The sequence below is a fragment of the Bos taurus genome, chromosome 19 (genome assembly GCF_002263795.3).
Source record: "Bos taurus isolate L1 Dominette 01449 registration number 42190680 breed Hereford chromosome 19, ARS-UCD2.0, whole genome shotgun sequence".
Taxonomy (NCBI): Eukaryota; Metazoa; Chordata; class Mammalia; order Artiodactyla; family Bovidae; genus Bos; species Bos taurus.
The window spans coordinates 53,332,920-53,356,736 of record NC_037346.1 but is presented as its reverse complement, the minus strand read 5'-3'; the positions used below and the strand labels follow the sequence as shown (position 1 = coordinate 53,356,736).

The 23,817-nt window shown below is 53.3% G+C and overlaps 2 protein-coding genes across 8 annotated transcripts in view; one reads left to right on the top strand and one right to left on the bottom strand.

The window, feature by feature from the left end:
* Window positions 1-9,938: 9,938 nt before the first annotated feature.
* ENGASE (endo-beta-N-acetylglucosaminidase) lies at window positions 9,939-18,681 on the top strand. 4 transcript variants are annotated; one of them, XM_003587480.6, is made up of 14 exons: window positions 9,939-10,075; window positions 10,749-10,816; window positions 10,957-11,158; window positions 12,595-12,743; window positions 13,326-13,483; window positions 14,033-14,181; window positions 14,512-14,677; window positions 15,596-15,699; window positions 16,028-16,136; window positions 16,317-16,507; window positions 16,844-16,992; window positions 17,438-17,543; window positions 17,912-18,026; window positions 18,232-18,681. In XM_003587480.6, exons 1-14 carry the CDS (start codon window positions 9,954-9,956, stop codon window positions 18,649-18,651), a joined length of 2,208 nt encoding a protein of 735 aa, XP_003587528.3. In that variant the 5' UTR covers window positions 9,939-9,953; the 3' UTR covers window positions 18,652-18,681. The 4 variants fall into 4 exon arrangements, with proteins under 4 accessions (XP_003587528.3, XP_005221346.2, XP_024836767.1 ...); XM_005221289.5 differs by having other exon boundaries at window positions 17,435-17,543; XM_010816579.4 differs by having other exon boundaries at window positions 10,054-10,075; window positions 10,961-11,158; window positions 17,435-17,543.
* Window positions 18,497-23,817, bottom strand: part of RBFOX3 (RNA binding fox-1 homolog 3) — a 445,251-nt gene continuing 439,930 nt past the window's right edge. For 3 of the 4 annotated variants that reach the window (XM_059877936.1, XM_059877945.1, XM_059877942.1), the window contains one exon: window positions 18,497-23,167. In XM_059877936.1, the coding sequence (XP_059733919.1) occupies window positions 23,165-23,167 (3 nt within the window). In that variant the 3' untranslated portion in view covers window positions 18,497-23,164. 4 annotated transcript variants of the gene reach the window in all.

Genomic DNA, 23,817 nt, shown 5'->3' with positions numbered 1-23,817 from the left:
TTGAAAAATCAATTCTTTGGTGCTCAGGCTTTCTTATGGTCCAGCTCTCGTATCTGTACATGACAACTGGAAAAACCATAGCTTTGACTATATGGATTTTTGTTGGCAAAGTGATGTCTCTTACCAGTAGGATGGTTGCAATCAAAACGACAAAAGTTGGCAAGAATATAGAGAAACTGTGACTCTTGTACATTGGAAGGAATGTAAAATGGTGCAGCTGCTTTGGAAAATGGTCAGGTGCTTCCTCAAACATAGAGTTACAGGTAACCCAGCAGTTCCCCAAAAGAAATGAAAATATATATCTACACACAAAAAGTGGACGGATGTTCTTAGCAGTATTGCTTTGTAGTAAAAAAGTGGAAACAACCCAAATGTTCGTCAGTGGATGAATGGATAAATAAAACGCAGCATATCCACACAATGGAATATTCAGTTCAGTTCAGTAGCTCAGTCATGCCGACTCTTTGTGGCCCCATGAGTTGCAGCACCCCAGGCCTTCCTGTCCATCACCAACTCCTGGAGTTCACTCAAACTCACGTCCATCGATCGAGTTGGTGATGCCATCCAGCCAATGGAATATTATTCAGTCATTAAAAAATGAAGCACTGATATGGGCCACAACATGGATGAACCTTAAAAACATCATGCTGAGTGAAAGAAGCTAGTCATGAAAGATTACATATTGTGTGAGCCCATTTATGTGAAATTCCCAGAACATGCAAGTCCATAGAGACAGAAAGTAGGTTAGAGGTTTCCAGGGGCTGGGGCTGGGGGGAATGGGGAATGACTGCTGACAAGTATGACATTTCTTTCTGGAGTGATGAAAATGTTCTAACATTGATAGCAGTTGTGGCTGCACAACTCTATGAATATACTAAAAACACACAAATTGCACACTTTAAATGGGTGAATTGAATGGTATATACATTACATTTTCAACATAGTCATAAAAACAAATAAACAACACACACACCAGAATACCTTGCCTTTCTCTTTTGAGCTGCAGAAACTCACATTATCCCAGGCTTGACTTAGCCTGGGGCTGGGGTCCAGGGTCCAGTGAGGTGGGATGGGAGTGTCAGGGTTAGTTCTTCCAAGAGCATCAATGAACAAACATTTTGGAATCAACTGATGGATGAGATCATGCAAACACAGGAGACTGACTCAGGTGCCAAGGGAAGCATTCCAGAAGGAACAGTTAATTGAAGACCATGCCTTTCTCTCTGAAGTCCCTACACAGCTGGAGAAAGGACTGGAAAGGCAGAGTGACCTCAAATGCCCCTACCTCAGCTGGCTCTGGTAACCAGCTCCTCCTAGGGAAGAAGAGAGCAGAGTCCTTTTCTCCTTAGGTAGATGATCAGGCAAGGACAAGAAATTTCCACCTTAGAGGGTTTCACAAGTAAGACTAGAATTCCACACACTCTAGATAATTTGAAAACATCCCTGCCTAAAGATAGAGATCCAACTGTTCAGTAGAGATGTCCACTAAGTTGTCCATTCAGTTTGACAGCCTACCTATGAAAAATATCCAATAAGTATGTATTAAATTCTTATTGTATGGTTCAGTGGTGAAGAATCCACCTGCCAAGTAGGAGACATGGGTTTGATTCTTGGGTCAGGAAGATCCCCTGAAGAAGGAAAGTGCAACCCATTCTAATATTCTTGAAATATTAGATATCTCTGTCCAGAAATCCCCTGGACAGAGGAGCCTGGCGGGCTACAGTACATGGGGTTGCAAAAGAGTTGGACTAAACAACAACAATATGGGGGAAATATTCATGGAATTATCACAATCAAAAATGAAAATATCTATGCTTGCTATATTTGAAGAAATAAAAGACAAGACTGAGAATTGTGGCAAAGAATTTGAAACCAATGAGAAAAAGAAAAAGCCATATGGAAACTCTAGAAGTGGAAAATAAAACAAGTGAAATGAATTCAGTGGCTGAGTATGACAGCATGTTATACAGAGCTGAAGAGAAAAATCAGTGAATTAGAAGATAAATCAGAAGAAAATATCCAGTAAGCAGCAAGGAAAGAAAAAAGACAGGAAGGACAGAATAGAGGCTATATCTGTACAGAAGTGACGCTGAGAAAGACCTCCTGAGGCCTAGGCTCAGAAGTTACACCACAGGGGCTTCTCTGGCGGTCCAGTGGCTAAGAACCCACATTCCCATTGCAGGGGGCGTGGGTTTGATTCAGGATCAGGGAACCAGACCCCATAGGCAACTAAGAGCCTGCATGCCACAACTGATACCTGGGGCAGCCAAATAAATAAACAAAAATAAATTATTTAATTAAAAAAGGACAGTCTTTCCAAAAACCATGAATGACTGAGGGTCCGTGTGATAAAAAAATAAACTGTATATACAAAATAGATCAACGGCAATGTCCAACTGTATAGCACGGGTAACTATATTTAATATTTTGTTGTAACCTATAATAGAAAAGAATCTGAAAAAGAATATTTATATATATATATATATATAAAATGAAGATTAAAAATGTTAATCGCCCAGTTGTGTCCTACTCTTTGTGAGCCCATGGACTATAGCCCACCAGGTTCGTCCGTCTGTGGAATTCTCCAGGCAAGAATACTGAAGTGGGCTGCTATGTCCTCCTCCAGGGGATCTTCCTGACCCATGAATGCTAGCATTGCAGGCAGATTCTTTACCATCTGAACCACCAAGGAAGTATGTATATATAAATATATAACTGAATCGCTTTGCTGTATACCTGAAATGAACACAACACTGTAAACTGTACATCAACTATACTTCATTTTAAAAATGAAATAAAATACCTCCACATTATAAACAAAAATAATTCCGAATGGCCTGTGGATCTAAAAGGGGAGGGCAAGAAAATAAAACTTCTAGAAAGTAAGGGAGGGTGGAGTGTTCCCTATTCTCATTAGTTTAGGGTAGTGCAATACATTTTGAAAAAGACACAAAGCTACTAATCATAACAGAAAAGGCTGATTAATTCTACCGCAGCAAAATTAAGGATTGTTTTGGATGAGTTAGTGGGGGCACTAACAAAATGACAAGGCATCTAGAACGTACTGGCAGTGAAAGTTGCTGCTATCGAAAACTGGGACACAGTGAGAGTCATTCTCAGAGGGAAGTGTATTCCCTCAACTGCATTCACAGAAAAACAAGAAAGATTTAAAAATAAGTGAACCGCACAGTCTACTTTTGAAACCAGAAAAAGAACAACAAAATACATCCAAAGAAAATAACAGGAAAGAAAATAAAAGCAAAGATGAGTGAAACAGAAAACAAACAAAAACTAGAACAAAATGAAGAGTGTGTGTTTTGACAGGACTAATAGACAGCCCTTCAGAAAAAGAAAAATAGCATCAGACAAAAAGGAAGGAGACACAAATAAGCAACATCGGAACTGAAGAGAGGGCATAATCAAGAGATTTTAAAAATGTGATTAGAAATGCCTTACTCGCCTACATTTTGAGAACCTCAATGAAGTGCATATTTTATAAGAAAACACTTATTGTGGTACAATTGGCCCAAGAAGAAAGAGGAAAATCTGTACGGGCAATAACCAGACAGGAAGATGAAATATTAAAGGCCTATCCTCAAAAGGCATCTGAAAGTTGTAGACATAAACAGCAAAGAACTAAACTCGACAATTATTAACTAAAAATGCAGGAAAGCATCTTCATGACCTTAAAGTCAGGACAGCCCTCCGAAACAGCAAAGCCACAGAAGACAGTAGTGATAAACTTGACCATACAGGAATCTAAAAGACCTATGGTAAAAATAAGCAGATGTGCATTTGCTCCATTTATGTATATAAGAGGCAAAATATTAGTATTTAGCATGTATGTGACTCTTACATCGGAAAGAAAAGACAACACAGTAGAAATGGGCAAAGACCCTCTAACAGGATTGACGTGGAAGAAAACTCATTTCCAAATGGCTGACCAACACGAAAAGCTGCAACTTCAATTTAACACAACAGCCAGACCCCTATGGGCACCCACCAGGGGAGCAAAAATCTTCGAGTTCGATAATATCAGTATTTGAGAGGCTGTGGAGTAACCTGTATTTATCCCATGCTGCGGAGGATGTCGCTGGCAGTTTGTTAGTGACTTAAAACTGAAAACGTGCATGCTGTTACTCTTAGCAACTCTAATCCTGTTTTATCTGAAAAAGGAAAAAAACGTTAAGTATGACCAAAATGGTCTACACAAAGATGTTCATTTTAACATTTAAAAAATAATAGCAAGCAAATGTTTACTATTTACATGTCCACCTATAGGTAGATAGCTAAGTAGACTGACGTGTCAGAATGATAGCATAGTAATAACAGTCAAAACAAATTAGAGTTATTTAAAACGAAGTGGCTTTAAAATTTTATTTATTTATTTGGCTGTGCTGGGTCTTAGTTGTGGCACGTGGGATTCTCAGTCTTCACTGGGGGCCTGCAGGATCTAGTTCGCTGACCAGGGTTCCAACTCAGGCTCCCTGCAGCAGGAGCATGGAGTCTTAGCCACTGGACCACCAGGGAAGTCCCTCCAAAGTGGCTTTAAAAAAATATTGCTGAGTGAAAAAAGCAAGATATAGAATAATGTGTGTGACTGATACCATTTTTATAAAATGCAAACAATGTTATATAGTTCCAGATACATATAGGTGTGTAAAAAAGTATTTTAAGACATCTGAGAGGATACAGGTCAAACTGAAGAATTAGGGGGAATGTTAAGGGGTCTCAGTAGGACAGGGGAGGCAAGGCAATCAAGAGGGAGGTGGATTAAAGGGAACATTAATTTTATCTGCAGGGCTTTAAATTTTTAAAAAGAGAAAATGAATGTAACCATTGTGCGAGTATAATAATACGGGGACCCAGCAAAGGCAGGTGCCCCAGGTTTGCTATGATTGTTGCAGAGTGTGTGTTCACAGACAGGCACCTGTTAGGCGCACAGGCAGGCATGAACCAGAAGGGGCTCGATATTCATCGTGCAGGACATTCAAGCAGGTGCCTGGGCACAGACTCAAGTGGGTGTAAAGGTGATGCCAGGCCCAGCATCCTTTCATTCCTTGGCCTTTGCTGAGCACCTGGGAGAACTCTGTAAAAGGGAGTGAGAGTCCTGGGCTGCACCTCACAGGCCTGCAAACCCGGGGCAGCCCTAGCTTCCAGACCGGAAAAAGAACCCAGAGTCAGCAACAGACACATCAGTGGTTTAATGGAGAGAGGAGCTTCCATGTTGGAAGGAAGGTCCTGGAGCACACCCCATGTTGCGTGTGCAGCTGATGGCAGGTAGGACATGGATGCATCTTCACTTCCGGGGGGAGGGGGAGGAGGAGGTTCCCAGTCATAGGGATTTGACATAGATGGAGTCATTAGTTACCGGGGAAACCAGCAGAGGGCCATGCGCCTCCCTGTCCCTTAGATAAGCTGTCTGGTCTAGAATAATCTAGCTGAGGCCGGAGGGGAAAATATGTAGAAAGGCCAGTCAGTTGAGTAGGATGTAGGTGAAGCAGGCACTGGTCAAGCAGTGGATACACAGAGAACAAGAGAACAGCCGCCACAGGAGGCCTGACCACACAGAGCTATAGTTCAGGAGTCTTTAATGTGATTTTTGCTCTCACCCCAGCTGGTCTGAGGCAGCTCTCTGAATGAAGGGAAAGTGGGATTTATTGCAGAAGGAACGCAGAAAGAACAAGCTAACAAGATCTTGCAAAAAACGGTGACAGCCTTGTAAGGCAGGCTATTATTTTGAGAAATTTTTCTATATTCCTGTGTTCTCCCTCTGCTGTAGTTAGATTCAGCTACTATAAAAAATACCAAAATAATATTGGCTTAAATCAGACAGAAGTTTATTTTCCTTACATAGGAATCCAAACATCAGCATTCCAGGGCAATACTGTGGTCTGTGCCATCGGGGAAGTCAAGCCCCTTCTCTCTGGTTGCTCTGGGCCCTCTCCATGTGCCTTCTGTCTTACAGTCCCAGAAGACTGCTGCAGTTCCTACCATCACATCTCACACCCATCTGGCCAGCAGCAGGAAGCAGGGAAGAAAAAGTGTGTGTGTGTTGTGGGCGGGGAGGAGGGGTGGGTGGGGGGTGTTCCTTTGTTTTGCAGGCACAGCCAGAATTGCAAGCATGACTTCTGTTCTCATCTGGAAAACAGGACATGCTTGCCAGGCCCTTCTAAACTCTCAGGGCTGCTGGAGATGCTGTCTTCATCCAGGCAGCCAGCAGTCAGCTAAGAGTGGGCTTTTCTCCCTAAAGTACAAGGGGGAGGAAGGGATACTGGGGACAATTAGCTGTTGCCTTTAGCTTATGAATAACCAAGCCTGAGGATCAGGTCATGTCCACTCCTCTGGTTCTAGCTTCTGGCCCAGCGACATTGTGGAGGCCAGAAGAAAGAGAGTGGAGGAAGGAAAAGCAGGCAGATGTAAGTCCAGGTCTCCCCCTAGGTCCAGTTGAGGGTCAGATATGGCAGCCAGTGCATATCTGAGGCCCGTGCAGCACCAAACCAGTGGCACCGTCAGTCGGTCAGGCATGGAGGTCTCTAGGCTCAGGTCCCTGCGCCATCCTGGCTTCCTGTGCTGGCAGAGCCAGGAAGGTGGACAGAGCCAGGACATGTCAGCAGGGTCCCCCATGGCAGGGCAATGCTGCAGTGGAAATTCACAGATGGGGCTGCCAGATTTAGCAAACTCAGCATCAAGTTCACTTTGCATTTCCGATAAATGAGAAATAATTGCTTCGTATAGTCATGTCCCATTTCCATTTATTGTTTATCTAGTGTTCATGTTTAATTGGGCATCCTGTACTTTATCTGGAAACTCTACAAGGTAAGGATTTTAGGTGGCCAATCCAGGCTTTGGAGGGTCTGGAGCCCCAGGGGGACCAGCATGCTGCTGCTGCTGCTGCTGCTGCTGCTGCTGCTGCTGCTAAGTCGCTTCAGTCGTGTCCGACTCTGTGCGACCCCATAGATGGCAGCCCACCAGGCCCCGAGGTCCCTGGGATTCTCTAGACAAGAACACTGGAGTGGGTTGCCATTTCCTCCTCCAATGCATGAAAGTGAAAAGTGAAAGTGAAGTCGCTCAGTTGTGTCCGACTCTTAGCGACCCCATGGACTGCAGCCTACCAGGCTCCTCGGTCCATGGGATTAAGGCAAATGTGGGGACCTCCAGGCTCATCCTGATCACGGGACAAGGACACTGAGACCAGGAACCACAGGGTCTTGCAGAGTAGGCAGCGCAGCAGGGGCCAATGCAGAGGCTGCAAACCGGCTCTTCCTGGCCCTGTGGAGGGTGTGCAGGACAACTTGAACTTCCCTGACCCCCAGACCAGAGGCCAACACTGCCGAGAGGAGCAGAGAAGGGAGGTCTGAATATATTTTTCCCCCAGAGACTGAGAATTACCCTAAAGAATCTCTAAGACCTTTTAGTTCAGAGGATGAAAATTTATTTATTTTCACCGCTAAGCTGCAGGTAAGTGGTTTAAATGCAGACTAAATACAGACCCCCACATCTTCTGTGCTCACTTGAGCACAGCCAGAGGGGACTTGTGACCCTGCAACCGCCCTCCCCCACCCCCTGCTCCTCCGGGGTCAAGGCAGACTTCCCAGGGTGCTGCAGTCCCTGTCCTCCCTGGGATCACTGTCGCCTGCTCCCCAGGGCCCCATCTTTCCCCAAAGCACAGCCAGGATCCATATTTCACAGCTGAGTTATCTTCCCCACTCTATGGGTTTATGGATACTTGGGGCCTCATAAAGTTCAAAGTCTGCAGCCATAATAAAGAGGCCCACTCAGCTTGGCTTGCGCAGCAGGCCATTCCCAAGCAGCACAAACAGGTTTTGGGAGCTGGGTGAGCAGAGCTTCAAGAGGGCCCACATTCAGTCCTGTGGGGCCCAGTCTTGGGTCCAGGCCCTTCTCCTCACACTCCACACTCTGGGGACCCCTCTGTGACTAAGAGGCTGGGGAAGTGCTATCTCTGAGATACCTCCTGGCCCTGTGTGCTTTGCAGGGCCTTGCAGATTTGGGGGTGCAGAAAATTTGTGCTTCAATGGAAACTATGCATTCTCTACATGCTGCATATCCTGCTGTTATCTCATTCTAGCTTTTTTTTTTAATTGAGGTATAAAAATATGGAGGCATAGTTGATGTACAATATAAGTTTCCGTACAACATAGTGATACACAATTTTTAAAGGTTATACTCCATTTATAATTATTATAAAATATTGGCTATATTCTCTGTGTTGTACAATATATCCTTGTAGCTTATTTATTTTATACATAGTGAAGGAGGAAACAGACAGAACAGGCTCCATCTTGAAAGCAGGACTCCATCTTGGGTCAGACTGGGCTTTGAGCTATATGCCCAGTAAAAACCAGGCCGCCTGGATGGAAGAGCCCCAGGGTCGTACCTAGACTCTCTGTTGCCTAAAAGAATACCCTAATTATGTGTGTAACCGAATGAGGATTCATGCTCAGTCGTGTCCGACTCTTTGCAACCCCATGGACTGGAGCCTATCAGGCTCCTCAGTTCATGGAATTTTCCAGGCAAGAGTACTGGAGTGGGTTGCCATTTCCTTCTCCACGGGATCTTCCCGACCCAGGGATCGAACCTATGTCTCCTGCATTGCAGGCAGACACTTTACCGTCTGAGCCGCCATGGAAGTCCATAACCGAATAGAATCATACATTCTATTATGCTTATTGGGGTATGACCACAGGCCTATTGATAATTGTCTACTGTTAACTACCTAGGCTTAAGGCATATGAATAATGGGTTAACTTTGATTGTATCTTTCTTTTCCTTTGTTCAGACTAGTTTCAGGGAATTTGGGGAGGTGGGTTTGGGCACGTACACTTAGGGTATATAAGGTTTTCAGAAAAACTGGTCGGGGTCCTTGGCTAAGAGGAGACTCTTCCTTGGGCCTGCCGGTGTAATACACTGCACTCCACTATCTGCATTGTCCTTCTGAGTGAGTTTGTTTCCCGGAACGCGTGGCTACAATAGTTCTTTGTACCTCTTCATCTGATTTTAGTTTTATTTTTTGTCACCTTTTTTACGTGTAAATTGTCTTGTCCAGAGGCTCAATGATCTCACTCACCCCCAACCCACCCAGCGGAAAAACTCTTTATGCCTCTATTTACGTACTCATTTCAGTATTCCTGATCTATACACGATCTCTTTTTTGATTCGCTTTGAACTGGTTATAACACCTGTCTGAATAATGAGTAGGACAGTCTTTAACACTTGTCCATATTTATACTTCGGAGAAGGCAATGGCACCCCACTCCAGTACTCTTGCCTGGAAAATCCCATGGATGGAGGAACCTGGTGGGCTGCAGTCCATGGGTTCGCTAGGAGTCGGACACGACTGAGCGACTTCACTTTCACTTCTCACTTTCATGCTTTGGAGAAGGAAATGGCAACCCACTCCAGTGTTCTTGCCTGGAGAATCCCAGGGACAGGGGAGCCTGGTGGGCTGCCGTCTATGGGGTGACACAGAGTCGGACACGACTGAAGAGACTTAGCAGCAGCAGCAGAATATTTATACTTGAATGAGAATTATGATTTCACTTTTCCCAGAAAATTATCTTTGAAACAGGGGTTAAGCAAACTGAGTTCAGATATCACTTTCACAATTTACTGACTTTGTGATCTTCAGGAGATTGCTCATCTGAAAAAGAACTCACACAAAGGGGTTTTCCGGAGCCCTGGGCTAAGACCCCGCCCATCCCCACGCCCACCGCATAAGCCCCGCCCCATTCCCCGCCCCCTAGGCCTTCCTCCTCTACAAAGGCCGGGCGGCAGGTGCGCCAGCCACAGAGCGAGCGGGGTGTCCAGCCTGAGCCTAGTAGGGGCGGGGCAACCGCGCAGAGAAGTCCTCATTGGCCGGCGGGCGGCGGCGGTGGCGGGTCTCGGCCTGCGATTGGCCGGTGGCCGGCGGGTGGCGCGGGCGGAGCAACGTCATGGAGGAGGCAGGGACAGGGACCCGGACGGCGGCGCGGCGGCAGGGGCGGCGGATGCGGGCCCCGGCGACCTTGGAGAAGCAGCGGGATCGGCGGCCGGCAGGGCGGCTGACCCGGAGGAGGTGGGTAAGAGGTCGGCGGGAGAATTCTAAGGATCGATCCGGCGGCCGGACAGTGGGCCGGAGTCGTTGGGCGCCTGGCCTTGGCCAAGGGAGGCCGTAGGCACAGGACAGCGATCTCCGGCCCCCACGCTCACTGTTCGCGGCGGGTTCTGTCCATCGTCCCGCCCGCCCCGCACAGCAGTAGGCACGGACAGAGTCTCGGAGCCTGGGTGCGACCCCAGCCTCGGGCGCGTCTGGGCATCCTGGCGCCCTGACTAGAAGCTCCGACATCCTTTTCTAAGAAATGGGTTGACTATGCCTCCGTCCCCTGGCCTTGGGTCTGCAGAGAGATTTTAATTGCTCAGTGCAGACCAGTGGGTGTAATTAGGATTATTAGTGTCCATGCTGGGGAGGACAGGGAGGGTGCCTGGCGCGGAACATCTGAACTGGTCTTTGAGGAGGTGGAGGACTGCAGTAGGTGGAGACTGGAGAGAAGGGTGTTCTAGTGTGAGGGAACAGAATGGGCAAAGGCACGTTTCCATAGTTTGCATTAAAAAATGTAAACCAGAGGACGTCTCCCCCTGCACTTCCTCATGGGGTCTGGTCCCTTTGCTTCTACAGGTTCTTTTTCTTTACGCTTTTATTTAAAAACAAACAAACAAAAAAAAAACAATTCAACTCCTTCTTTGCTTAGAATTGAAGAGGATCGAGAAGAAGCAGTCTTTCGAGAAGTGGTCAGTTTTACCCCAGACCCTTTGCCAGGTAAGAAGGACCGAGGCTCTGAACACTGTCCATGTTCACTCTGGGGCTTCTGGGCAGGGCTGCCCCTTCCCCATCTCAAGTTCTCTATTATGAATTCCATAATTTCCACTGATTCCTCGCTGTTTCCCTCCTCTGATCAGTTAGATATTATGACAAGGACACCACCAGACCCATCAGCTTTTACTTGTCTTCCCTGGAGGAACTCTTGGCGTGGAGACCCGATGCGGAAGATGGCTTTAATGTGGCCTTGGGGCCCCCTGAGTGTCGGCAGCCCCCTCTGAGCAGCCGGAGGCCCAGAACTTTGATGTGTCATGACATGATGGGCGGGTACCTGGATGACAAGTGAGGACACTGCGAGCGCATGGCCTGGTGTGACGGGAGGAGGGGAGGGGCTGTGCCCAGTGGTGGAAGGAGCACTGGATGTGGAGTCAGGAGTCAGCCAGCCCACCCTGCCACCTACTGGGAGAGGAACTCAGGCTTCAGCCTTTCATCTGTAAGAAGAGGAGGATGGGTTAGGGGCTAGCTTATGCCTCCTTCAGCCCTGAAACTGTCTGATTCTCTGGACTGTCTGCACCTGAAGTCAGGGAGGCTGGAGAAAGCACCATCGCAGGGACCTTTTCAGACCACCTGACCCAGTAACTTGGTTCTTCTGCTGATTTCTTTCCTTCACCCTCCTCAGTTCTATTCCATCTTGGCCCACTGGTTCTGGAATCATTGCACTCCCTCCCCAACCCCACCCCAGCTGGGGGCATTTCTTCCCAAGATCCTGCAGGGTCAGCTTAGAGATCTTGTTGTTTAGTTGCTAGGTTGTGTCTGACTCTTTGCGACCCCTAAACTGTAGCCCCTTAGGCTCCTCTGTCCAAGGTATTTCCCAGGCAAAAATACTGGAATGGGTTGCCATCCTCCTCCAGGGGATCTTTCTGACCCAGGGATCGAACCCAGGTCTCCTGGATTGGCAGGTGGATTCTTTACCACTGAGTCACCGGGGAATCCATTAGAGATCTTTAAATATCCATAAAACAAGCTTGGATGTCATAATTGATGGGAAGCCTTGAGTCAGAGCTGGCCATCAAGGTACAGAAGTGGGTGATGAAGCCACTGGTGCAGCTCATGTGGTTGTCAACCCCAACCATACCTGCAAGCTGTCTGTGTCCTAGTGAACTGCAGGTGTTGGAATAGAGCAGGGCCCCGGGCACTTGGAGGTCTGTGTGAGCCCCTCCAGGTCTCTTTCCTTGTGTTCTGTCTGTCTGTTCATTGAGGCTAAACACGCTCAGTCTTTTGGATCCGATAGCAAAGTGCCTGTTGGGCCTGGTGAAAATGCTTCCCTTAAGACTAACCCTCTCAGGACTTCCCTGGTGGTCTGGTGGTTAAGAATCCGCCTTCCAATGCAGAGGGTGTGGGTTCGACCCCTGGTCAGGGAACTCAGATCCCACATGTTGTGGGGCAGCTAAGCCCACATGTCACAACTACTGAGCCCATGTGCTCTGGAGCTCACACTACAACTAGAGAGCCCAAGGATCCCACCTGCTACAACTAAGACCCAACGCAGCAAAAAAAAAAAACCAAAACAACAACACTAACCCTCTTGACATCCGGGCTGTGACCTGGTGCTACTTCTGAGCCCAGTCACTGGGCACAGCCTAGCTCACAACAACCTCTAGTGCCAACTAGATGGAACTAAAGGGAATCTTCACTCGTGTCGTCCTCTCTTTTCACCTTGCGGTCGCCATGTCCTCGTCTGTTTCTGGGTCCGGATCTTGTTCTCTTTCTTCACCCAGGTTTATTCAAGGCTCAGCCACACAGACTCCCTATTCCTTTTACCACTGGCAGTACATCGACATCTTTGTGTACTTCAGCCATCACACGGTCACCATCCCCCCAGTAGGCTGGACCAACGCTGCCCACAGGCATGGGGTCTGTGTGCTGGGTAAGAGCCAAGGGCCTGCCTGCAACCCAACCAGACTCGTTGGCACACCTGCCTGGGGCCCCAGTGATAAAAGGGCTTGGGCTTGGGGTGCTGTTGGGTGGGTAGACCTCCTTACCAGCCTTGATGAGTTAGGACAGGTGAAGGCAAACTTGTTCTGGAAAAAGGAAATATCCTCAGTTTTCCAGGCCACCGAGTCATGTACTGGGGCTGCCAGAGAGTCAACAGCTCCCACAGACAATAAACAAACAAATGGGCTTGACTGTGATCCTGTGAAACTGTTTTGGCAAGAAGAATTGGGGGCAGGATGTAGGATATAGGTGGTCCACCGCTGGGGGAGGGGAGCGCTTCTCAAGCTTTTCCCTGCATCTGAATAATTTATTATCTAACACTGATTTTGGGGCCCTGCCTCCAGGTATCTTATTTATCTGCCATCTGGGGACACTGGGAATTTGGAATTCTAACAATGTTTTTGCAGGCGACAGTGATGCTGTTGTTGCAGGAACCACACCCTGGGAACTGCTGGGTCGAAGGGGAAATAATCCCCTGGCCTGACCTCGATCTCGTTTCTCTCCTGCCCCACAGGGACTTTCATCACTGAATGGAAAGACGGGGAGCGGCTCTGCCAGGCCTTCCTGGCTGGGGATGAGCACTCATACCGGGCGGTGGCCGATCAGCTGGTCCTGATCGCCCAGTTTTTCCGATTTGACGGCTGGCTGATCAACATTGAGAACTCTCTGAGTGTGAGCACACCTGCCCCTGGTGCCTGGCCCGCCAGCCCCTGTGCCCCGAGGGGACCCTCCACCATGCTCCTCAGCCTCACCAGGCTGGGTCCCTGCTACCGCAGTGCTTCCTGCATCCCAGCTAGAGCTAGCTCCAACCTCCAGCCCCTCTGCCTCTTCACAGGGAGATGGACATTCTCCAGCGTGATGTCCAGGAATCTTGCCTGGCTGAGCTTTGCTTCTCTGGTTCCTTCAAGGCGGCCCTGTCTTCCTCCTCTGTCTCTGCTTTGCTTGGGCTGCATGTGCGACTTCCTTTTCATGGTGCCTTCCCTTTTCATTGGGTTTTATCTTCTCTTGATTGCGGAGTCCATGTCCTTCCTGCTTCAGAAAGAAAGGAAAGTCGGACCTCTGGCTGGACCCTCTGCTCGGCAGCTGTGGGGCCGAGGGGCTTCCGGGACCAGGACCTGTTTGCCCCTGGGGTTAGGTGTCCTGTCTGTCCAGGACCGGGGCGCTCCTCACGACAGGTGTCTCTGGGCCTCACGGAGGGTCTGTCTCCATGCCTCTCTCCAGCTGGCCGCCGTGGGGAACGTGCCCCACTTCCTCCAGTACCTGACCTCTCAGCTGCATCAGCAGGTCCCCGGGGGCCTGGTGCTCTGGTATGACAGCGTGGTGAGCAGCGGGCAGCTCAAATGGCAGAACGAGCTCAACGAGCAGAACAGGTGAGCCTGCAGGCGGGCAGCCTGGGCTCCTGGGCAGGGCCAGAACTTCCTCTGCCTTCTGGAGGTGTCACCTACACCGCTGCCCTGGGGGAAAGCGAGGGAGAGGGCAGAGGTGTTTGGTACCCTGACCACAAGCAGACAGAATTAATGCCTTGTCAGCCTGGCTGTGCCCAGGGTTACCCGCCACAGTTTGTGGTCTAGGTGCGGGCTCTTCGGAAGCAGACTCTGCTCGGTCCCAGAGGCAGGCAGCGTGCAGTCCGTGGGCCCAGCCGACGCAGGTGCTTGAGGGGAGAACGCCTGGGCTTCACGGCCCACCCGTGCCGCCCCCAGAGTCTTCTTTGATGCCTGCGACGGCTTCTTCACCAACTATAACTGGCGGGAGGAGCATCTGGAGCGGACGCTGGGGCAGGCCGGGGAGCGCCGGGCGGACGTGTACGTGGGTGTAGACGTGTTCGCCCGCGGGAATGTCGTCGGGGGCCGGTTCGACACGAATAAGGTGGGTGGTGGCCTTTGAGGCCGGGGAGGTGGTGGCCGGGGCCTGGGTGCTTCGTGTTCCTGTGGACCCCTCATTCCACCTGCACCTCAAGGGTAAGAGAGGCAGCAATGATCCTCCCCCAAGTGGGGACCCCGAGGCCCCGAGAACAGGCTGTGCCCTAAAATCCTAACTTTCAGCCCATCTCTTCAGATGGTACGGTTTTCCCGTAGATGCTAATGGACAAAGCACCTGTTCCGACCATGGGTCTCACAGACAGCTCTACTTTCTTCTGGACTCGGTGCTTTGAGGGGCACCGAGCTGGCCTTTTAGCGCATCATGTGGACGCGGGGGTGGGGTGGGGTGGGGCCAGAAGCCAGGGAGCATGTTTTGGTGTTTCCTTAGCTCAGGGCCAAGGACTGAGGTCACACACCCACAGTTTTGGGAACTGCTGGTTTGATTAACTAGTGAGGTTTTTCTGGCAAGGGAAATCTTGTCGGCAGCGAGAAAAGAGGAAGAGAGGCCGCGGGGGGGCCGCCGCACCTGGTGTGGGATAAATAGGGAATCAGCCCGTCCCCAGGCTGTCAATCCTGCCCTTCCCAGGTGCCGCGGGGACGTTCTCAACTCATTAATTAAGCTTTTAAGTGAATAAATTAATCCAATAACTGAAGATTCTCTCCGCCCCACTGTGAGTCTGATAATAGAACGAAGTGTAGTGAGAGAGCGAGACGTGTCTCCTGTGGGCGCCCCGCGTACAGACCCCTACCCCTCGGATTTTTCCCTCCGCGCCTCCCTGCCGCCTCGCGCCCTCTTCTGGGCAGCTGCGGAACTTCAGGGATGAACCCTAAAGCCCCGGAGGTTGCCCCTTGCCTAAGCCCCTCATCCTGTGCGTGGACTCTGGTTGTTGGCACCGGGGCATCTCCCTGACTCCTATCTCCCCAGTCGCTGGAGCTGATTCGGAAGCACGGGTTCTCGGCGGCCCTGTTTGCGCCTGGCTGGGTGTACGAGTGTTTGGAGAAGGGGAATTTCTTCCAGAACCAGGACAAGTGAGTCCCTGGAGTCCCAGGGCCTGGGTGTGGCCAGTGGCAGGGAGGGTCTCAGGTGATTTCCCCAGGTTCTGGCCAGGCTCGGTTGAGGAGTGGGGGTTAAGACAAGGCATGGGGCTCAGCTGCCCTGGCTGCTCCTGGGGGTCCTTGAGACCAGTTACACAGGAAGGATGAAAACTGGGGACCCCAAGGGACCACTTCGTACAGACGCTCAGTGGGGGCCGAGGTCACTTGGTAAGGGGTGCAGGAAAGCTTAGGGTCATGAGAGTGAGTTCGGGGCGCTGCAGTGCCCTCTTGGGGACCTGAGCCTCCATGCATTTCTCCGTAGGTTCTGGAGTTTGCTGGAACGCTACTTGCCCACACACAGCATCTGCTCCTTGCCCTTTGTCACTTCCTTCTGCCTGGGCATGGGGACTCGAAGAGTCTACTATGGCCAGGTGTGTGGGTCCTGCTCTGGGTGGCTGGGGACCAGGGGCTTTCCTGGACGTGGCTGCTTCTGGGTGAAGAGGCTGCCTTCTCTCCGGCCTTTGGGCCTCCCCTGGGACTGGTGGGAGGGGCGTTGGGTGTGATAGCTCCGTCTGCCCCCAGTGCCCCTCCACCTCTGCCTCACCCTTCAGGAGGAGGCCGTGGGGCCCTGGTACCACCCGAGCGCCCAGGAGATCCAGCCCCTGTTTGGAGAGCACAGGCTGGAAGGGGACGGGCAGGGCTGGGTGAAGACGCACTGCTGCCTGGAGGACGCCTGGAACGGGGGCAGCTCTCTGCTCATCCGAGGGCTGATTCCGCCCGAGGTTGGAAACGTGGCTGTGAGGTAGGTGAGTGAGGCGGGCTGGGACCTGGGGCCCATCAGCTGCCCCCGTCATCCTTGTCAGTTGCTAAAACCGGGCAGGTGGGCAGCAGAGGCCAGAAGGAGGACAAACTGGGATTTTGTTTTACTCTGTGAAGAACATGCAACATCCAGTTTTCACCGCTTCGAGTGTCCAGGAGAGTAGCATCAGCTGCCTGCATGCTGTTGCGTGCCTCTTCCGCCCAGCAGCCCACCCTCCTCCCCGTCCTGGAGGGAGAAGTTGGCGGCTGGGACCTAGTGCAGCGCTGGCTTTCCAGTAGTCTCCCCGCAGCCTCTCATCTCTGGACCTTTCTTCTCCAGGTTATTCTCCCTGCAGGTCCCAGTGCCACCCAAGATCTTCGTGTCCCTGGTGTACAAGCTGGAAGGGCCTTCGGCGGTGGGGGTGGCTTTGGAGCTCACCACAGGGGACGCGGGCAGCTGTCATGTGGGAGGCATCTCGGTGCTGAGCGGTGGGTGGACGTGATTGGCGCCTCCCTTCCTTACAGGCTTCTCCCTTCTCGGGGCGTGTCGGGGAGGAGGAGGCTAGGGGTGTGGAGGCGGCCAGGGTCCAGGTGCTGCTCTGAGCCGGGCCTGGCCTGGGGGTCCGCCTCTGAGTGGGAGCCTCTGGGCCACAGCGGCCCTGTGGCGTGGGGTTGGACGTGTGGGCCCGTGGCAGCTCTCCTGCCAGCAGTGCCCCAAGTGGGAGGATGTCCTCGGACCAGTCCTGGGCATCCATCCCCGAGCTTCCCTCCTCTCCTCCCTGTTCTCTATTCCCCAAGGCCTCAGTCCATTTGGCTGAGTACTGGGGCTACCAGGGCATCTTGGGGGGCCCCCAGCTCCCTGTTCAGTGACACCTCCCAGTGCCGTTTCCTTTGGACTCCCCTTGTTAAAGTTCTGTGTCTCTTCCTCCAGCAGAAACGAGCTCAAGGCGCAGTCCCCGACCCCTCCGGGTGCCCCCAACCAAGCTGGCCAAATGGGTGGGCCGTTGCGGCCAGCAGCTCAGTGGGGGCTGGGTCCAGCGGTGAGTCCCCCCTCTTTTCCTGTTGAGTCCCCAGCAGAGGATGGCCACACCACCATGGTGAGGATTGGAGAGTTGAGGGGCCCTCCACTGAGAGACCACAGAATTGCAGGGATATAGGTGCCCCAGCAGCAGCAGCAGCAGGGGCCATGGGCCAGTCCTCCCAGATTTCAGGCAGCTTAATGACACAAGCCCAAGGATGCTTGCTGGGAAAGGTCACGATCACGGTCATGGCTTAGGTCCAGGTTTCCCACTGATCACAGGGTCCCCTTTGGGATGGACCTCCCTGTGGCTCCGGGCTTCTGTGAGCAGCCAGTCTGCAGGTGCCGGGCTGAGGCTCCTTATGACTGGTCTCTCTCTGTCTTTCCCAGCTGCTACGAAGTGACTCTGCGGGGCTGCCTCCTACAGGACCTCTTTGTTAATTTCTCCCGGCCTCCGGGCAGCCAGAAGGAGGAGAACTTCATCTGTCGCCTTGGAGAGCTCCAGGTGAGGCATCCCAGGGACCTGGCTGGAGCTTGGCCGGGGCATCTGTGCCCCTTGCAGACGAGGCCAGACACCCACCAGCCCTCTCCTCTGGCTCAGAGGGGAGCTGGGGCAGAGGTGCCATGGCTGGGACCATGCAGGGCCAGGCACCCCCCCCCCAACCTTCTCTAGGCTCCCAGGCTGAGCTTAGCTCTGTCTCTTCTGCCAGGTGGTGGATGCCAACAGCCTGCTGACCCCGCTCCCCCAGGTGCAGGCCGTGACGGTCTCGCATGTGCGCTGGCAGCCGTTCGCCTCCGAGTGGGAGGGCGGCCCCGCCGGGCTGCGGCTCAGCTGTACCCTCCACTGGGCCTACCTCCTTCCCCGTGTCCGGTGCTTCCGGATCCACTGCTGCCGAGGATCGGAAGGTGGCTCTCCCAGCAGCGGGCCTTCGCAGCCAGGGAGGCCCAGGCTGCTGGGCCTGGCTTTCGTCAACCGGTATCGGATAGTGGGCCTGGCAGTGGCAGCCGCGGAGCCTGGCCAGGATGGCCGCGTGGAGTTCCTGGTGGAGCCTGTCCCCAAAGAGGGGTTCCTGGTGCCTCAGGCCGAGTGGGGCAAGGCGGCCATACTCTACTCCATGCCCCGCACGTGAGCAGACATTAAAGCAGAGTCTCCTTCTCAAGGCTAAAGGCTTCTTCTGCGCAGGGGCCTCACACAAGTGTTCGGGGAAGACCCGGGTCCTGAGGGCTGGGTGAGAAGACCGTGGGTGAGATGTCTGTGGCTCTTCATCGGGGCATTGCAATAGGAAAGCTGAGAAGTTGGTTTGCTGAGTTGATAATTCCCAGGGGTGAATGGACACCATCACCGCCCCCACTCTTGGTTTCATCTCTCTCAGTAGAATACTATACCAGGTACAAGTGAAAAGATTTGGGAGCATTTAGCCTAGAAAATTCCATAAAGACTATTGCCTAATAGGCCGAGAGACACTTATGCTGACAGTGGTGACCTTTTATTCCTGCAGTTGGAACAATTAGGAACGTGCTTCACTGTGGTGGGAGGGCCTCTGAGCAGGGCCCTGAGACGCTTCCTAGGGTGGGAATGAGATAGAGGGGCCACAATGGGGATGCAGAGCTGGGATTGGGGGGGATTGGGGTAGCACAGGAACAGCAGCCCCTGCAGGTGCTGGGAGGGGGTCCCTGGGGTGCTTCTACCCCAGAAGTAGGAGCCCCTGGCCAGGCTGTGCCAGGTTACACCAACCCCCGGCAGGGTGGGCACATGGGCCAGACCACCTGTGACCTGGCTTCCCTGGCTTACTGTTCTCCAGAGCCAAAGCCACTTTTGGAACGTCCCCACTGGCCTTGGGTCCTGCCTCATCTCTTCTGGGTTGTAGGTGGGAGCTAGTGAGCTTGGGCAGCAGGTGGCCGGGCAGTACCCAGGAAGGCCCTTTGGGCTGCACCCAGCAGCCCCCAGCCCTGTGTGGGGGCTCCAGGTCGCCTCCTGCCTCCACACCCTCCTGCTCAGCCGGTTGCTTGAGCAGGTGTTAGCCCGGAGCATCATGGCGTGGGGGCTGCGGCTCTCTCCACTGGGGTCCCTCCTGCCCCCGCCTCTCTGCAGCCTCTCCCTCTGTCCTCTGCCCGAGCTGAGGCTGCCTAGCGGTTCTCCATAGGGATGAGGCGGGGGTCAGCAAGCCAGAGACAGCCCCTCCTGCCACACAGCTCCCTTTTGACACATGGGCTGCCGCGGTGGCTTCCCGGGAGGGATCTCGGCCCCGCAGCCTCAGGGAACCTGCTCCCCTCCCCTCTCCAGGCCCAAGTGGGCTCTGCTGTGGCCCTCTGATGAAGGCCGTCAGCCCCTCGTTCTTGGGGATCTCTCACCTCCAGGCCCCACAGGCCAGCAATGGGGGTGTTACTTCCCTGTTCCTCTTGTCCTCCTCTCTGTGCTACGAGATGTGGATGATGCCAAGGGCCAGGACACTCTGGGGTGACCTCCCAGCTAGGAGAGTGGGGCTCCTATGCCAGCTCAGGGTCAGCAAACTTGATTTACGCTGCAGGGAAGGGAGAGGCCGCCAGGCGGCAGTGCAGCCACACTGCATCCGCCCTGGCCCTCGACTGGGAGAGGACAGAGTGGCTCAGTGGTAAAGAATCGCCTGCCAAGCAGGAGACACAGGGCACATGGGTTTGACCCCTGGGTCGGGAAGATCCCCTGGAGAAGGAAATGGCAACCCACTCCAATACTCTTGGCCTGAGAAATCCCACAGACAGGAGGATGGGGGGCTACGGTCCATGGGGTCGCTGAATTGTCAGACACTCAGACTTAGCCACTGAGCCTGCACACACAGGACACAGGAGTCTCCTCGGCAGACAACGGACTCTGTCTCAACCTGCCCTGCTTCCCAGGTGCCCATGTGCCCCTTTCACAGCCCCACGCAGGAACTCAGGTTCCAGGTCTTTCCTAACTGGGAACATTTAACTCTTCATGCCCCACACTGTGGTCCACCTCAGTCCCAGGGTGGGAAGAGGTTTGTTTGGGAGGGGGACGATGGCTCTGGCGGGCCAGGAAGACCACTTCCAGTGTCTGACCCTGAAAAGGCTTCCCAGAGCCCCTGGTTTGCCCAGAACTGTCGGGGTTGGGGAACCGCTCCCTTGACTTTTCCTGGAAATGTTTTGAGCCTCCCCATTTTAAACTGGGGGTGAGGGCTCCCGCCTGCCCCTGCCGCCCAGTCCCCAGGGATGGGGGTCAGTGGGGGGACATAGCCAGGCGCCCAGAAGTGGGCAGCACAGCTGTGATGCCCTGCTGCTCTTATTTCAGGAGCACTCCCCCTTCCTTTTTTAAGTGCTGGTTTTCCGAATATTTTATGCAGAGAAGGAGGGAAAATTTATAGTGGCAATTATTTTCTCACAGTCTGGTGAGCAAGCAATTAGAGGTAAGGGGGTTTAGCAGAGCGTGGCATGCAGAGGGATCGCACAGCCCCAGCTCCCCTAGAGCATGGTCCCCAGTCCCACCGACGTAAAGGCTCGTATGCAGGAAAATTAATATGTTGGCATTTAAGCTCGTGCCCCTCTGGTGTGTGTAATCGCCCTGAAATAAATTATCTGGCGCTGTGAAAAATGAAGAGCGCAGTCCTGGCAAGACATGGAGGGGGCACTGTGGTTGGGTTTGGAGCCGCCCCCCCATTGCAGCTCCCAGCCCATGGCTTTCAGGCTGTTGGTTTGAATTTTGCTGCTTCTCCTCCCAGCTCGCCCTCCTCTCACAGGGATGGGTGGTGGAGGGTGGTGGCCACTCACACCGCCCCATCCGGCTAGGGTTGGGGACTCACAGAGGTGGCGCAGGCGGGGCTTACCTTTAAGCAGCTCCGTTCTTGGGACCATGGCTGGCCCCGAGTGCAGCAGCCTCAACCGCCCAGCTGGCTCTGTCTCATCCCGGGGCGGGAGGCAGGCTGGGGACTGCCTGCGGTCAGGCCCCATCAGGGGCAGCAACTGCTGAGCGGCGGCCAGTTGCGGGGGTAGACTGCCGCTAACTTCACAGACCTTACCCGCAGGCTAGGAGCCCTGCCTCCAGACTCCAGAGGCGGGATGGAGGAGAGGATGGGGGTACTAGAATCTCTCCCAGAAGGGTCTTCTGGCTCCCCTTGGCCATCTGGCTTCCTAGGAGAAAGAAGCTGCCTGTCCTGGTCCTCTGTGCCCTCTCCCCTCTGTGCCCAGGGGGCCGGCCAATCAAAAAGAGTTGTCCTGGTTTGAAGAAAAATCTTTATTAATAATCTTAATAATAATAATACGGTTGATTTAAATGGTCACACCTTGGAAGCATACAGAATGATAAGAAAGGAAGCCTGGGGCCTGGCTGCAGTCCTGGGGGTGGGGGGTGGGGGGCGGGAGGGCGCAGGGCTGGTGGAGGGGGGTGGCGGTGGGGTGGTGGGGTGGAGCGGCTGCAAGAAAAGGGCCCAGAACAGCAGAGGGTAGAGGGGCCTGTACAGAGGACGAAGCCGGAGGCGGGGCGGGGCTATGTACACCGGGAATAGAAAAGGAGACTCATCTCAGTAGCTTCAGGAGCTGATGCTGAATATAAAGTGAGGTGTATTTTTTTTTCTTTTTTTTTTACCTTTTAAGTTTCATGAGACAGTGGAGCCATGTTGGGAGCCTACATCTTTTGTTCTTTTCTGCTGCTTCCCCGAGTCCAGCTCTCTCTGCCTGGCCAGGGGCTCCTCCCTGCTGCCCACTGTCTGCGGCCACCCTGGGACCTGATCTGGGAGCAGGGGAGAGGGCCACAGACCACCCAGTCCTTCCCCCACCCCCTCGCTCTCTCTGCTCGGACGTGCCGTCCAGACGCACAGCACCGTGACCCCGACCTCACCGTGCAGCCAGGTGCTGGCCAGTCCCGTCCCTCTGTTTCAGCTGCAGCGATGAGGCTGGCCTTCCCTCCCCTGGGCCAGACCCAGGGCCTCCTCCAGAAAGGGAACCAGAAACCCACCAGTCCGAGCCAAGTCCTCAGCCTTCAGGCCCCCACCCCCCGGCCGGGCAGCCGGAGCCCCCTGACGTGGAGGGGCCCTGGGTGCCCCGGAGCTCTGGAGAGACATCAGCCCTTGATGTTGGGTTTGGAGCCCAGGGCTGCTGCTGGTCGTTCAGACAGTCTCCGGCGCTGCCAACTCCTCCTCCTCAGGTTTGCAGGACATGGGTGTTGGCGGCGAGGCAGGAGGGGTAGCTGGGGCCCAGAGCAGGAGACACGGGTGGGGGGGTGACCGGGCACAGCCGAAGCCCTGGGATGAGAAGCCAACCCCTCCCGCGCCCGTCCCTCCGCTGGCACCGTCGGTAGCCAAGGTCAAGTCCTGCTGGCTGCTCTTCCTGCTCGGGCCCGCAGCCTCTCGCCACTGGCCCCACGCTGCCCCGAGTGGGGCCCGGAAGGAAGACTTGGTAGAAAATGAGGCACCCCCCACCTCTCCACCCCCCATCTTCCTGCAGACTTGCTCCCTCGCTGCGGTGGGTGCGGCGGCTCGCGGGCTCACGGACTCGGACGTGGTGGATGCTTCTCGGTTTGGTTGTTGTTTTTGTTGCTTGGATTTGAACATCTTTTTTTTTTTATTTTGTTTTTTTGTTTTGTGATTTTTTTGTGTGTGATTTTTTTGTTTTGTTTTTGCCCTTCATGGTCCAAGAAGGAAACGGCAGAAGCTTTCACTACAACAGAAACAGAAAGGCAGGACTTGCAGTTCACAGAAGCAACTGCCGGGTGTGCTATGGGGGAGGGGCGGCAGGCTCTGGGGCCCTGGGCGCCAGGTGGGTGCGGGGAGGGCGCCCCACACCGGCCCCACTCCCCATCCTGCATACGGGAATTGAATGCAGACCTCTGCCCTCCAGCAGGGAGAAAGGGAGGATGGTGGCAGGGATGGAAGAGCCACAGCCAGCTGGCAGAAGCTACTGGTGGACTCTGCTGAGCCCTGGGTGGGCAGGGCCTGGCTGCTGGGGCGGATGAGGGCAGAGGTCAGGGCATGGTGGGTGGATGGTGCTGCACGGGCCATGTCGGGGGGGTCTGGAATAAGGCAGCTGAGAGGGTGTTCAGGCAGTGGAGGTAAGCTGGCTGGGTACACTCTAGAGGCCTGCCCACCCACCAACCAGAAACCATGTGCTGGTGGAGTGGGTGGAGGCTCATGCCCTGGCTGGCGGGGACCTGCACCCTCTAGCTGGCTGTCCATACCCCCCAGAAGCCAGCTCTGGCACATAGGAGCCCAGGGCCTCCTTGGCCCGGCCACTTTCTCCTGTATCAGAGGCGACAGGGCCGCACATGAAGCTTCCAGAAGCTCCCCCAGCCGTCTCAGCTTTACCTGCAG